The sequence below is a fragment of the Chiloscyllium plagiosum genome, chromosome 31 (genome assembly GCF_004010195.1).
Source record: "Chiloscyllium plagiosum isolate BGI_BamShark_2017 chromosome 31, ASM401019v2, whole genome shotgun sequence".
In the NCBI taxonomy this organism is placed as follows: Eukaryota; Metazoa; Chordata; class Chondrichthyes; order Orectolobiformes; family Hemiscylliidae; genus Chiloscyllium; species Chiloscyllium plagiosum.
Window position 1 is genome coordinate 41,990,980 of NC_057740.1, and position 13,695 is coordinate 42,004,674.

At 41.9% G+C, this 13,695-nt stretch overlaps 1 protein-coding gene across 1 annotated transcript in view; it reads left to right on the forward strand.

Moving 5' to 3' along the window:
* The first annotated feature begins 205 nt into the window (after positions 1-205).
* ell (elongation factor RNA polymerase II) overlaps positions 206-13,695 on the forward strand; it is a 147,247-nt gene continuing 133,757 nt past the window's right edge. The window contains exon 1 of the mRNA XM_043721513.1: positions 206-237. Coding sequence (XP_043577448.1) covers positions 221-237 — 17 coding nt within the window. The 5' untranslated portion in view covers positions 206-220. The remainder of the gene's footprint in view (positions 238-13,695) is intronic.

Below are 13,695 nucleotides of genomic sequence, written 5' to 3' on the forward strand. Positions count from 1 at the left end.
TTTGCCATCAATAAATCTTTCCAATAGTACCTTGCATTTATATAAAATCTTTGCCTCCCAAGATATTTTACAGGAATGGAATGTTGTTACTCACGATTTGATACCCAGTCACTGAAGCTTGGTTAAAGAACTTCATCTTAAAGGAGGAGAAAAAGACAAGGAGCTTTTAGGGATGCTTGGGTACAGGCAACTGAAGACATGGCCTCCGAATTCTAGACCGATGCAAATGGACAATGTGTAAGAGATTGGTATTAAATCAAGATGTTTGAGAGCATTGGTTTTGAAAACAAGGATAAGAATTTTTTAAACTCCGTGTCAATGTACTAGAAGCCATTGTAGGTCAACAATTCCACAAGTGATGACTGAGAAATGGGGAGATTTTGGATGTGGGCATCAGAACTCACCGGTTTGAGTACACTCTCATTGCGACTGACTTGTTCAGCACAGCACAGGACTGATTATAGGAAGTTCAGCTAGCTGTCAGGCTCTTTTCTGAAATAATAAAATCTTGCATCAACGAAATGATGCCGTTCAGAGGAGTTAGTCCAACTCCTCTGCTGTTTTTGATTGCCTTGCATTAAATACAGAAAAAGTTTAATCTAGATCTCAGTAGCTGTAGCATTAGGTGTGGTGTGGTAGTTGCCCAATTGGTCTAAAATGCTAAGTTTAGGTTTCACCTATGGAGTTGTCTGTTCTATCCCAAAGTCTGCCAAAGTTTCAGGATGTTCGTTCATCCAGGCACTTCAGTCACTGTGTTGCATGCGCAAGGGACACCTGCCATGTGGTGTTTCATTAATTTAAAGTGGCTGTCCAAAGAAAAGAGATTTGTACATGCACGATAACAAATGAAAGGTTGAGGTTTCGGCATATTTAAAGCTCCATTCATCAACGTACCATGCTAGAACATTGGTATGTTTGCAGCTGACTTTCTGCTCGGAGCTGATTTGAAAATGGCACAATAAATCATTGAAATCGCAAGTTTTAAAAAGAATCTTCCAAATACAGTTTATTGTAATGTTTTAGGGATAGAATCAAAATGGTTACAGACTGAAAGAAACTCCTTGACCTGTTGGGCCTATGCCAGCTCCTTGCAAGAGCAAGTTGTCCATTCCCTATAGCTTGCTCTATAGCCCTGCAGACCTTTCTCCAGCTACTTATCCAATTCTGTTTGAATTTAAGTGCCTCACCACTTGTGTAAAATAAATACAAATTCTTTTTTAAATTCATCCATGGGAGAAGGGTGTTGCTGGCTAGGCTAACATTTATTGTCCATCCCAGAAGATAGTCAAGAGTCAATCAGGTTACTCTGGCTATGGAGTCACATGTACATCAGGTAAGGATGATAGTTTCCTTTTCTAAAGAACGTTAGTGAACCAGATGGGTTTTTCCACCGGTCAACTCATCGTCATTATTTGACTCTTAATTCCAGATGTTTTTTCTTTGAATTTAAAAATCCACCATCTGCTGAGGGAGGATTTGAATCTGGACCCCAGAACATTGCCTGGGTCTCTGGATTAACTGTCCAGTGATAATATCACTAGGTCATCACCTCCCTCTTGTGTTACTGTTGATTCTTTTGATAGTCACCTGAAATTGTTGTCCTGGTTCTCGATCTTTGTACTAATCAGAACTGTTTACCTCTCTGTCCAGAGCTGAAAAATGTGTTGCTGGAAAAGCGCAGCAGGTCAGGCAGCATCCAAGGAGCAGGAGAATCATCTTTTTCAGCTCTGATCTCCAGCATCTGCAGTCCTCACTTTCTCCTCTCTGTCCAGAGGTCAAGACTCTGATTTTGAATAGCCCAATCAAATATAATTTCCTCCTTGGCCATCCCAACTTCTGTCTACCCTGTAACTGAAATCCCTCATTCCTGGAGCCATTCCTTTAAAGCTTTGTGTCACCTTCTCCAAATTCCATTGTATTTTATTTCCTCCATAATTTTTTTTCCTTAGGATACCTCTTCCTCTTCCTCGCCCACGCCCACCCCTTACTGTACTACACATAAACTTGTGTTGATCAGCCCCTGGCAAGGTTGAGGGATAAGAAGCCTGTTTTATTGTTCTCTGACCATGTCACTGAGGTTATGGCTAAATGAGCTTATTCTGTCCAGGTCTTGTCTCATGATTAGGCTGCAGTCTATACAGCCTGATACTGGCTCAGAATTATCATTTGGCATAGCTGAATGAATTGTGTTATGTAATGTCTTTAATTCACACTTATATGAGGCTGCCTATGTTCAGAATCCATTGTTCATGAATCCTTGTAAGGAAAAGGGTGAAAGATAAATGGAAACTAAAGTTGAAAGAACAGAGCTAAAAGTTGGGGAGTTGGGATTGAGGGAGTGAGTTCTTGGCTGCAAGAAGATACTGGTAGAGTTTGGGAAATAAAGAGCTAGTAATAAAATGGTAGAATGTGTAGATGCATTCTACCATTTTGAGAACTTTTTGAGAGAGATTGGGGCGAGGCTGTGAAAAGATATGACAATGAAGGGAAGGATATTGATCAATTCAACACATTAATTCTGTATACGTATTGGAATAGATGAGTGAAAGGCTGTAATTTAACCTGTGCATAAGTGAGATTCACTTTTTTATTTCCTCTCATGGATTATGACATCTTAATACCAAGAACAAACTTCATTCTTCACTGACCTAATACTTGCAGCTTTGTGCACTGTGCTTTTTAACTGCTCCTTTACCTTGCATTTTTGCATTCATTACATCCATATAGCATAGAGTCATAGAGATGTACAGCATGGGGACAGACCCTTCGGTCCAACTTGTCCATGCCGACCAGATATCCCAACCCAATGTAGTCCCACCTGCTAGCATCCGGCCCATATTCCTCCAAACCCTTCCTATTCATATACCCATCCAGATGCCTTTTGAGTGTTGCAAATGTACCAGCCTCCAGCACTTCCTCTGGCAGCTCATTCCATACACGTACCACCCTCTGCGTGAAAAAGTTGTCCTTTAGATCCCTTTCCCAGGAAACAACTTTGTCTATTTACCCTATCCATGACCCTCATGATTTTGTAAACCTCTATAAGGTCACCCCTCAGCCCTGTACACATCCCTCCATCACGATGAAGGCCTCCAAGACCTCCATTTCCTCTTCTCCTGCCGGCCCAACCAGTACCCTTCCACTGACACACATTGGTCCTCACCCTCAACAATTTCTTCTTTGAATCCTCCCACTTCCTGTAGACCTAAGGGGTAGCCATGGGCACCCAGGTGGGCCCCAGCTATGCCTCAAGTTCACCTAGATCATCTCAAACACTTCCCACCCCTTCCTGGACACCTCCAACTCCATTTCAGCAACTGATTCAACACTGACATCTACTTCAAACCCACTGACTCCCACAGCTATCTGGATTACACCTCCTCCCACCCCGCCTCCTGTAAAAATGTTATCCCTTACTCCCAATTTCTTTGCCTCTGCCATATCTGCTCCCAGGAAGAGCAGTTCACTCCAGAACATCCCAGATAGCCGCCTACTTCAAGGACTGCAATTTCCCCTCCTATGTGGTCAACAATGCCCTCCAGTGCATCTCAACATATCTTGCACCTCTGCCCTTGAACTCCATTCCTCCGACCGGTACAAGGATAGACCCCCCCCCCCACCAAAACCCGGGATACAACGCATCATCTGCCAGTTCTGCCACTTACAGTCAGACCCCACTACCAGAGACATATTTCCATCCCCACCCCTATCAGCATTCTGCAGAGACCATTCCCTCCGTGACTCCCTGTCAGGTCCACACCCCCTGCCAGCCCACACTCCCTGCCATCGCAGGAAGTGCAAAACCTGCACCCACACCACTCCTCTCACCTCCGTCCAAGGTCCCAAGATCTCCTTCCACATCCGTCAGAAATTCACCTGCACCTCTCCCAATATCATATACTGCATCTGTTGCACCAAGGGTGGGCTCCTTTATATTGGGGAGACAGGAGGTTTTCTTGAGATTGTTTCAGAGAACATCTCTGGGACATCCGCACCCACTAACCCCACTGCCCTGTGGCTGAACACTTCAACTCTCCTTCCCACTCCATCAAGAACATGCAGGTCCTGGGCCTCCTCAATGCCTGGAGGAGGAACGCCTTACGTTCCGTCTTGGGACTCTCTCAGCCCCTCTTGGGCCACCCCCCCCCCCGCAACGCACATTCCTGATAAAGGGCTAATGCTGAAAATGTCTATTTTCCTGCTCCTTGGATACTGCCTGATCTGCTGTGCTTTTTCAGCGCCACACTTTTTGACTCTGATCTCCAGGATCTGCAGTCCTCACCTCCTTGCTTTCCTGATCAATCTGTTTCATCAGGATTTGTAAGTTTTTTTTACTACAACTTTAATAGGACTGATTATTCAATAAAGTCTCATGGAATTGCATGAGACATTTAGATAAATGATCAAAAGCTTAGACGACAGGGTAGGTCTTAAACAGAATCTTAATGAAGGAATGAGGGATGGAGATGTTCAAGGACGAAATGTCAGTGCTTTAGGACCTAGGAAGCTAAAGGCATGGCCAATGTATACCAGTGAGTGTAGAGATTGTAATTTACAGATTGTAATGAGTAGATGGCTAGTAAACAGCATTTTCCACCACCCCCCTCCCCAAAGTACAGTTTATGCACCCTGCTTGAAGATTCTACCAATGTCAGACATCAGCTGGTAATTCACCCAGTTGTTCAATCCATGTCTGCATCATGAAAGCAAGACTGTGTTCATATGACATCTTACATAGGAAATGTTTTAGATGCTTGAGAAAAATCAGAAATGATAAATAAGTTGGCCATAGTGTTATTGTAATAGCAAACCTGATCCTTCCATTTTTAGTGCCCACATGTTATCTGCTATCACGATAAACAGGAATTGTAGATATATTTTTGTTCAATGTTAGCCAGTGGTACTGAGGCCCTTAGTCTTGGTCTGATTTTGATCAATTTTGTCTGTAGACAGGGACCAAATCTGGTAATGTGCTGATGCATGTGGATCAGCATCACACTGTTTAACGCTGCTCTGACCGAAATCTTTGGGAAACTGCTTCAGAGGTTGATTTTGTTGGACATTTTTAAAATGTTTTCTTAATTGCTATGGTTTTCTTGCGTGTATGCACTATGTGAGGCAATGTATAGTAGACTTCCAGCTGTTAGATGCAGGCTATTTTACTCCATTTTGTGACTGTTTTGAATGGTTAACCTTTGCACAAATTCACTGTGGGTGATGTGAGGTCTTGTGGGGCTTGCTCAAAGGCAAAGGGTTCCTCTATGGAGGGCTGTGGCTCTGGCCTGAACATACATTCATTTGCCTGTTGCCCAAGCCTGACTTGAGAGAATTTTGACCATTTACTGGCTCATCCATCTGTAAACATTAACCTGTCAGCAGAGTGACTCAAAAGCTTTGTTCAGTTGTCATCAAAACAGAGAAGTGCCTTCCCGTAATTGGTCTGAGATCCTTTGAATAACGGTTTTGCTTCAACTCATTGTGTTGTTATAAATGATCAGACTGAGGCGGTTAACTTGTCAAGTCAGTGCCTGCTGTGAATTCTCTCTTCCCTGTGGACGAATATACTTATTATGCTGTTGCTCCACAATCAGGCTTGAGTGCATAATTGAAGCTAATGCTGAAATAGCCAAGACCCTAAACTGAAAATTCCATTCAAAACCTCTCCATCTCTATTTGTGCTTTTTTGCTTAGGATTTACCTCTTTGACGAAGCTTTTGGCCATAATTTCTAATATTTCTTAAGGATCTCACTGTTTAATGTTTAAATTGCTGTGAAGTACATTGGGACATTTTGTGGAAGCTCAAGTGCTGCATTGGAAGCTCTCCTCCTTCAGCTGAGACTTTAAACTGAGTTAACTGTTCAGGTGAATGCCATGGCAGTATTCTGAAAAGAACAAGGAGTTCTTGCGGCACCTGATTAACGTTTCTGTCTCACTGCAGCTGCAAGCGAAAAGCAGATGAACTGTTGCTGAACAAAATGAATGCCATATTTGTCTCCATTAATTACCCTAGAATAATTCATTATATATTTGAAATATTTCTGAGAAACACGATGTGTCTGTGCCTATGATTATCAATGCAGAAATCTGAAGGTTCCAGGGAAGGTTGGGTAAGTGCTTAAAAAGGCATAGAGAATTCTAGATTTTATAAACACAAATGAAAGGCAGCCATCTTGAACCTTTATAAGACACTGGGTTTGGTCTCAGTTGGATTATTTTTCCCATTTCTGGGTGTTAGTTTGGGAAGGAATGTAAGCCTTTTGGAGATAATAAAGTGCTGATAAAAGCGTAAGAGGTTCTGAGAGTGAGTTATGTCGGTAGATTGGAGAAGTTCTGAGTGATTTGCTCAAGACAAAGCTGGGAATAGAGTAGAGGATGATCAGATAAGCTATAATGTCTTTGCAAGGCAGAGTAGACTTGGTGGGCTGAATGGCCTACATATTGCTCCTATTTCAAATGATGTTCAGGGAGATTTGATGGATGCATTCAAAATCACGATGGGATGGGGGTGCAGATATGCAGAAACCTTTCACCTTGATGGAAAGATCAAGGGCCAAAGATTGGCATAAGAATTCGTGCAATATGAGGATTTTTGTGCTTTTGCATTGAGTAGATAGGATCTGGAATGCATTGCCTGAGTGTGGTGGAGGTAAACTCAGTCATGGATTTCAAAAGACAGTTGGATAAGAGACAATGTGTAGTGTTACAGAGAAATGGGTTAGGGTTGGACTCGTGGACTATAACTCTTGCAGATCTCCCTTTGCTCAGTTTGTATCCTGCCAGTGCCACACAGCTCTTGACCTCGTTATGAATGCTTGGGGGAAAACATTGTTGAATAGATTCATACCTTGGCAAAAATGAAGGTTGTTCTGATTGTTGGAGGTAAGTCACTCCAGCTCCAGGACATTTCTGTAGGTGTTGCTCAGGGTAAATATTTTCTAATTGACCCGCTCAGCGATGTTCTTGCACCCTGTGGAGAAGGTGGGACTTGACCCTGGCTTCCTGACTTGGGTAAGGATGAGTTCCTCAAGAAAGTTTAAAAATCACACAACACCAGGTTATAGTCCAACAGGTTTAATTGGAAACACACTAGCTTTCGGAGTGACGCTCCTTCATCAGGTGATGGAGGGCTCGATCGTAACAGAATTTATAGCAAAAAATTTACAGTGTAATGTAACTGAAATTATACATTGAAAAATTGATTGTCTGTTAAGCCTTTTATCTGTTAGAATACAGTGATAGTTTCACTTCTTTCATGTGTAAATCACAAAACCTTGTTTTAAAAGTTGCATTCTCGGGTTAGCTGTTAACAATGGTGATAGTTAGACAATATGTTGAAGGTGTTGGCCCCCTGTGTTCTCTGTCTATGCCATGATGTTTAGATTGATTCTAATCTAAAAAGTGAGACAACAGAGTTTTACATAAATTCATGCAGTTTTTGAGCTGAGAATTCTACATGAATGCATGCAGTTTTTGAGCAAAGTACAATGTAACTCTGCAAGTACAAATTCACCCCACAAAATATATGTGTGCATGTGGGTCTTTGTCTGTGTGAGTGTGAGAAAGTGTGTGTGTGTAGTGAGTGCAGTGTCTTAAGTCTGTGAGGGGGTGCATGTGAGACTGTGGGTGTGTGTGTGTGTGATAGCAAAGGCTACGACAACGGATGAATGGGCACCACACAACAATCAACAGACAGGAGGGTTCCCTCCCAGTTGGGGAACACTTCAGTGGTCCAAGACATTCAGCCTCGGACCTTCGGATGACCATCCTCCAAGGTGGACTTCGGGACAGGCAGCAGAGAAAAGTGGCCGAGCAGAGGCTGATAGCTAAGTTTGGTACCTATAGGGAGGGCCTCAACCGGGACCTTGTGTTCATGTCACATTGCAGGTGATCACCATTGCACTATACACACACACTCACATACACACGGACACAGGTACACACAGACACCCACACACATACCCACACACATCCTTATAGACACACACACTCTCACTCACACATGCACCCCGTCACAGACTTAAGACACTCTGCACTCACTACACACACTTTCTCACACTCACAACCCCACCCCAGACAGACGCGCACACATATTTTGTGGGGTGAATTTCTACTTGCAGATAACACTTGTAATCTCATAAGTAGGGCACTCAGGATGTGAAATAGCTTGTGGTACAATACCTCAGGTTCCAGCATGTAGCAGAAGAGTGACAAGAGATCGGTGTAACTCAGCAAGCCTGTCAGGTTTCAAATTATAACTCTGTTGATATGTGATTTTCTAAACTGGTTAGTGTTGGCGTGAAAGCTGTTGTTATTTCTCTCAAGCCCACAAGCTGAGAATGGAGCCATAATGTCTATGCAAAGCTGGTGATTTTATGTGATCTGGTAATTCAGTATTTAGTGGCAAACCACACTTGTATAAAGGGGCAGCCAAGCAGAATAATATCGAACCTGAATGATGAAATTCAAGAACTGTTTTTACTCCACAGTGATTGCTATCAAAGCTTACTGGTTACTGCAATGAATAATATCAGTTCGGATGGTTTTCTGTTTTCTTTCACTAGCCTTAATTAGCTGCTTGGGAGTTGTTCATGGACTCCAGTAGCCCTCCAGTGTCAACCAGTTGGTCATTCCATATCTATTGACCTGTACAGGCTATACGTATGTGCTCTCCCCTTGAGCTGTTCATCTATTTCAATTAGAGGTTGTTGGATTGCATCAAGGCCAAATGGTGACTGCTCTGACTCCGCACAGGTTTGAGATCAAGTCTGACACATACTGATCTGTGCAACCTTGCAACTCACTGGGAGAGAAATGCTAAACCATTGATGTCTCTTAATACTTGGACGGAAACTGCAAGAGAAGTTTGCTTCAGTGGTCTCAGCCTTAATTTGTTAGAGACATTAAGGATGTTTAAGTGACTCTTGGATAGGCACATGGAAGGTAGTACAATGAAGAGTACGTGGGTTAGTTTGAGCTTAGAGTAGGATAAAATGTTGGCATGACATCGAGGGCCAAAGGTCCTGTACTGTGCTGTACTGTTCTATGTTTTCAATTTAAATATTCAGTCCTGCAAAACCATCACTATCCCAAGCAAGGGTAATCAATGAAATATTGCATTGTTGCTGACTAGAACCCTCCAGGAAAGATTTAGCCATGGACTATTCAAAAATTGAACTCACTGAATTGTTAGGAGCCAAACTGAGGTTCCGTCTTCCCTTACCCACTGAAGTTTTTTGCTTAGTATAAAAATGGAGTGTTCTACAAAAACATGACATTGAGTAGGGGGTTTATTCAGAAAAATAACCTTCATATTTTGAGTCAAGCATTATGTGTTTGAGTTGAGCAATGTTGGATATGAAAATCCCATGCAGAGGAACCTCAATTATCTGGCATTTGATTAACAGAATTTCAGATTATCCGAACAAGATCGTAAGGTCCTGATGTTTGGCTAACTGTTATCCAGCATTCGATTAACCAAGCAAAATATTCCCTGCCTGTGTCCTTCGGATAATCGAGGTACCTCTGTAAATGTATATTGCTTGGTCATGGTCATGGATATGTGAATTTACACAATGCTCAGCTCGAGGAAATGAGTGGAAACAAATGATTTTTTTATTTACTCGTGCGACGTAGGCGTCACTGGCTGGCGTTATCGGCCTTTAGAACATGGTGGTGAGCTGCGTGCTGAACTGTAGTTTGTGTGGTGCAGGTTAATTTCTTTGTTTAAACTTCGTAGTGATTGATACAACTGGCTTGCTAGTTCATTTTAAAAGGTAGTTGAGAGTCAGTTGGAGAGTCTGGAGTCCAGGTAAGCATGGCAGTTTTCCTTCCTTGAAGGACATTAATGAACCAGATGGGTTTTTTCAACAATCAAGTGGCGGATAGGAGAGAGGATTGCTGCTTTTTGAAACTGTCATCCTTTGGATGCGGTTTAAAACAAATAGCCTTTTTTTTTGCAGAAGTATTTCTGGTCAACATCAACATCTCAGCATTATTTGAAGAACAGCCAGTTTTAGAAATGGTGACCTGAGATAAAATTAACACTAAATTCAATGTGAATTTGTTTTGGAAAACCAGTGTTGTATTGTTAAATAACAAATGGTGCTTAACTAACAAGTTTTTTTAAATGGAAGTAACAGGATTGATGACGGGAATATGGTCAACATAGTGTACGCAGACCTCAAAAATTATTTAGTAAAGTGCCATATGACAGACTTGTCAGTAAAGTTTATCCAGCTTAAATTAAAGGGACATTAGCAGCATGTTTATAAACTTCACATGATCAGGGAGCGCCAAACCAGCTGTTTCAGTTTAAGGATGTGTGGTAAGCTGTTTAGGATTGAGTTGAGAAATTTCTTCACCCAAAGAGTAGTGAGCCTGTAGAGTTTTCTGCCAGAGAAAGTGGTCAAGACCAAAGCATTGAATGTTTTCAAAAAGGAGTTGAATATAGTTCTTACAGCTCAAGGGATTAAAGGAAAAAAACAGGAATAGGGTACACAATTGGATAATCAGTCGTGATCATATTGAATGTGGAGCAGGCTCAAAGGAGCAAGTGGCTGGCTCCTCTAATTTTCTGTTTTAAGGTTAACAAATGTCTTCTGGTACAGTGGGTAATGTAGGCCAAGGGCACAGGTTCAATTCCCACTTGTTCCAAATATAAGTCACAAGATGCCTGAACAGGTTGATTTTTAAAAAAAAAAATTACAAAATTAGCTGAGTGACAGGAAGAGGAGACTAGTGATGGATAGTTTTCCAGGCTATATAATGGTACACATTTGGGTTCCCAAATTCTGAGGTGTTCCCTGGGAGTTGATAAGCTGTTGAATCTGATTAGTAGGATAAATACAAAATTATACAAGGTACAAGGTGAGATTGCAGGATAAAAAGAACTTAACATCCAAACTGCTTTTTGTCTTCTTTACCCCCCCATCCCAAAAAAAAGTTAATGCCATCATCTGCAACCTTGTTACTTACCTCTGCAACTTCATAAACCTCCTTGCATTTATGTGAACCATTTAGTGCAAGTTGTTTGAAATACTTCAGGATAAAGGGTTTTCAACTTTTGCATTAAAGGAAGTCTATGTTTATTGGAGTGGTTCACTGAGAAGGTTCAGCACCACTACCTCAGCAGTTAAAGATGAAGACTTAATGCCTTCCCAGCAATGCCCACATCCCTAGAATTAAAAAAAACTCTTGATTTTGTTATTTTAGGGAATGTGCATAGACAATTGATTTGTCGTTGAAAATATTTTTGTTCCTAGTTCTAACTGCATTTCTGGTTGCTGGGGTATGCTTTTGAATTGCTTACTCTCTGTGTGGCTCATCAAGTATGCAATTGTAAATTAGTTATTAAGCTATAGGAGGCATCTCAAGCCCCTGAGTTACGTTTGTTCTGTAAGTGAATTTACATGCATACTTCCCAGCAGGAGTTGGAAAACAATCAGGAGCAGTAACTTTGGATGATTTTTCCAGCTCTAGACCAGAGGCACTGACACTGAAGCTGTTCTAATTCTGCCCTGGCTGAAGTCATATAAATAATAATAGAAATTGATCAATTCTTAATTTTGAATTTGAGAATGTTGGCTTTTGCTATCTATAAAAGTACTAATGGATATTAGGCAAAATGATGTATATGAAGTTAGGGCACAAGCCATTCATGGTTTAGTTGAATGGTAGAACAAATTCCAGGAATGTCGTCTTTCTCTTTCTGTTTTCCAAATGAGAGTGGAACCTGGACCAACTGATTGCATAACTCAAATCACAAGCAGTTTGATTGCCATCAAAATGCAGTAATATTTTCGCTGTCCAGTGACTTTGCTGTGAGGCTATAAGCAGTGCTGGGCAGAATAGATTGTGTCCAAATGCTGTACAGATGCTGTACAGTGGCTAACACCATTGGACTCAGTGACGACACAGTAGCTGACTTCAATTGTGCCAATTGTATTGTGCTAGCAGCTACCCACTCCACTTTACGATACAGCTGTAATATTACAATTGTTCCCAGTTTGGAGCAGCCCTGTATTGTAAAGCTGTGCCTGAAGATTCAATCACAGTTTGAAGTAAAACTGAGTTCATGCAATATGGTTTAATGAAACAGAAAACAGTGCATACGTGTGTTTATCTTCTCTCCAGAATAGAGAGAATTACTGCTTTATGCTTTGTTACTGCCTTTGAACAGAGGGATTCTTCAAATTTTCAAGCAGTGAATGTAGTTTGCAATTCTGAAGGAAATCTTTCAGTGCATGGATCATGGCTGTGACAGGTTATAACTGGTATTCAAGAAAGGCATCTATATTTGAATGTTTTTGTCAGATTGAATCTAAATGCTCAGTGAAGTTTACCAACTTTAAATAAAATATAGAATTATTACAGCATGGGAGGAGGCCAGTTGCCCATCTTGACTGCACTAGCTCTGTGAATGAGCAATTTACTTGGTGCCATTCTTCAGGCTTCTCCCCAAAATATTGCACATTCTTCATTTTGAAATATCTTGTTTCATTCCCTTTTCACTGTGATAACTGAACCTGCCTCAACTGCATTCTTAGGCATTACATTCAAAAGCTCAACCACTCACTGAGTGAAGAGGATTTTCCTCATGTCACCTTGGATTTTATCAGCTACTTCAAATCTGTGCCCACTCGCCTTGATCCTGTCTGTCACTGTAGTTACCGCATAGCTAATTTGTCCAGACCCCTCAAAATTTTAGAAAGTTTCTATCTCCACTTCTCTCATTTCTAAAACAAATGAAATCCCTTATCCCTCAGACCATTTTCATGAATTTTTTCTGCATTCTCTCCCATGCCTTTGTATCCTTTGTGGAGTTGTGTGCCAAGATCTGAATGCAATATCTAAGTGAGTTCATATCTTGTACAAGTTCAATGGACCCATTTTGCTTTTGCACTCTGTCTCTATTAATCAAGCCAAGGATACTGTATGCTTTAACTGCTCTCTCAACCTATAATAATTGTAGAATCATATAGCACAGAAACAGACCCTTCGGTCCAACTCATTCATGCCGACCCAAATTTCCCGAACAAAAGGGATCAGATGGTGATCAGCTGCAGAGCTGGGTTGGGAGGTGGCAAATGGAGTTTAATGCAGAAAAGTAAGACGTGATTCACTTTAGAAGGAATAACAACAGGAATGCAGAGGACAGGGCAAATGATAAGGTTCTTGGTAGTATAGATGAGCAGAGAGATCTTGGTGTCCATGTACGTAGATCCAAGTTGAAACTTTATTGCTGGAACAGCACAGCAGGTCAGGCAGCATCCAGGGAACAGGAGATTCGACGTTTCGGGCACAGGCCCTTCTTCAGGAATGAGCAGAGAGTGTTCAGCAGGAGAAGATAAAAGGTAGGGAGGAGGGACTTGGAGGAGGGGCGTTGGAAATGTGATAGGTGGAAAGAGGTCAAGGTGAGGGTGATAGGTCGGAGTAGGATGGAGGCGGAGAGGTCAAGAAGAAGACTGCAGGTCAGGAAGGCGGTGCCGGGCTGGAGGGATCGGCTGAGACAAGGTGGGGGGAGGGGGGATGAAGAAACTGGTGAAGTCCAAGTTCATCCCCTGCGGTTGGAGGGATCCCAGTCGGAAGATAAGACGCTCCCCCTCCGACCGTCGCGTTCTTGTGGTTTGGCGGTGGATGAGTCCAATGACCTGCATATCCTCGGTGGAGTGGGAGGGGGAGTGGAAATGCTGTGC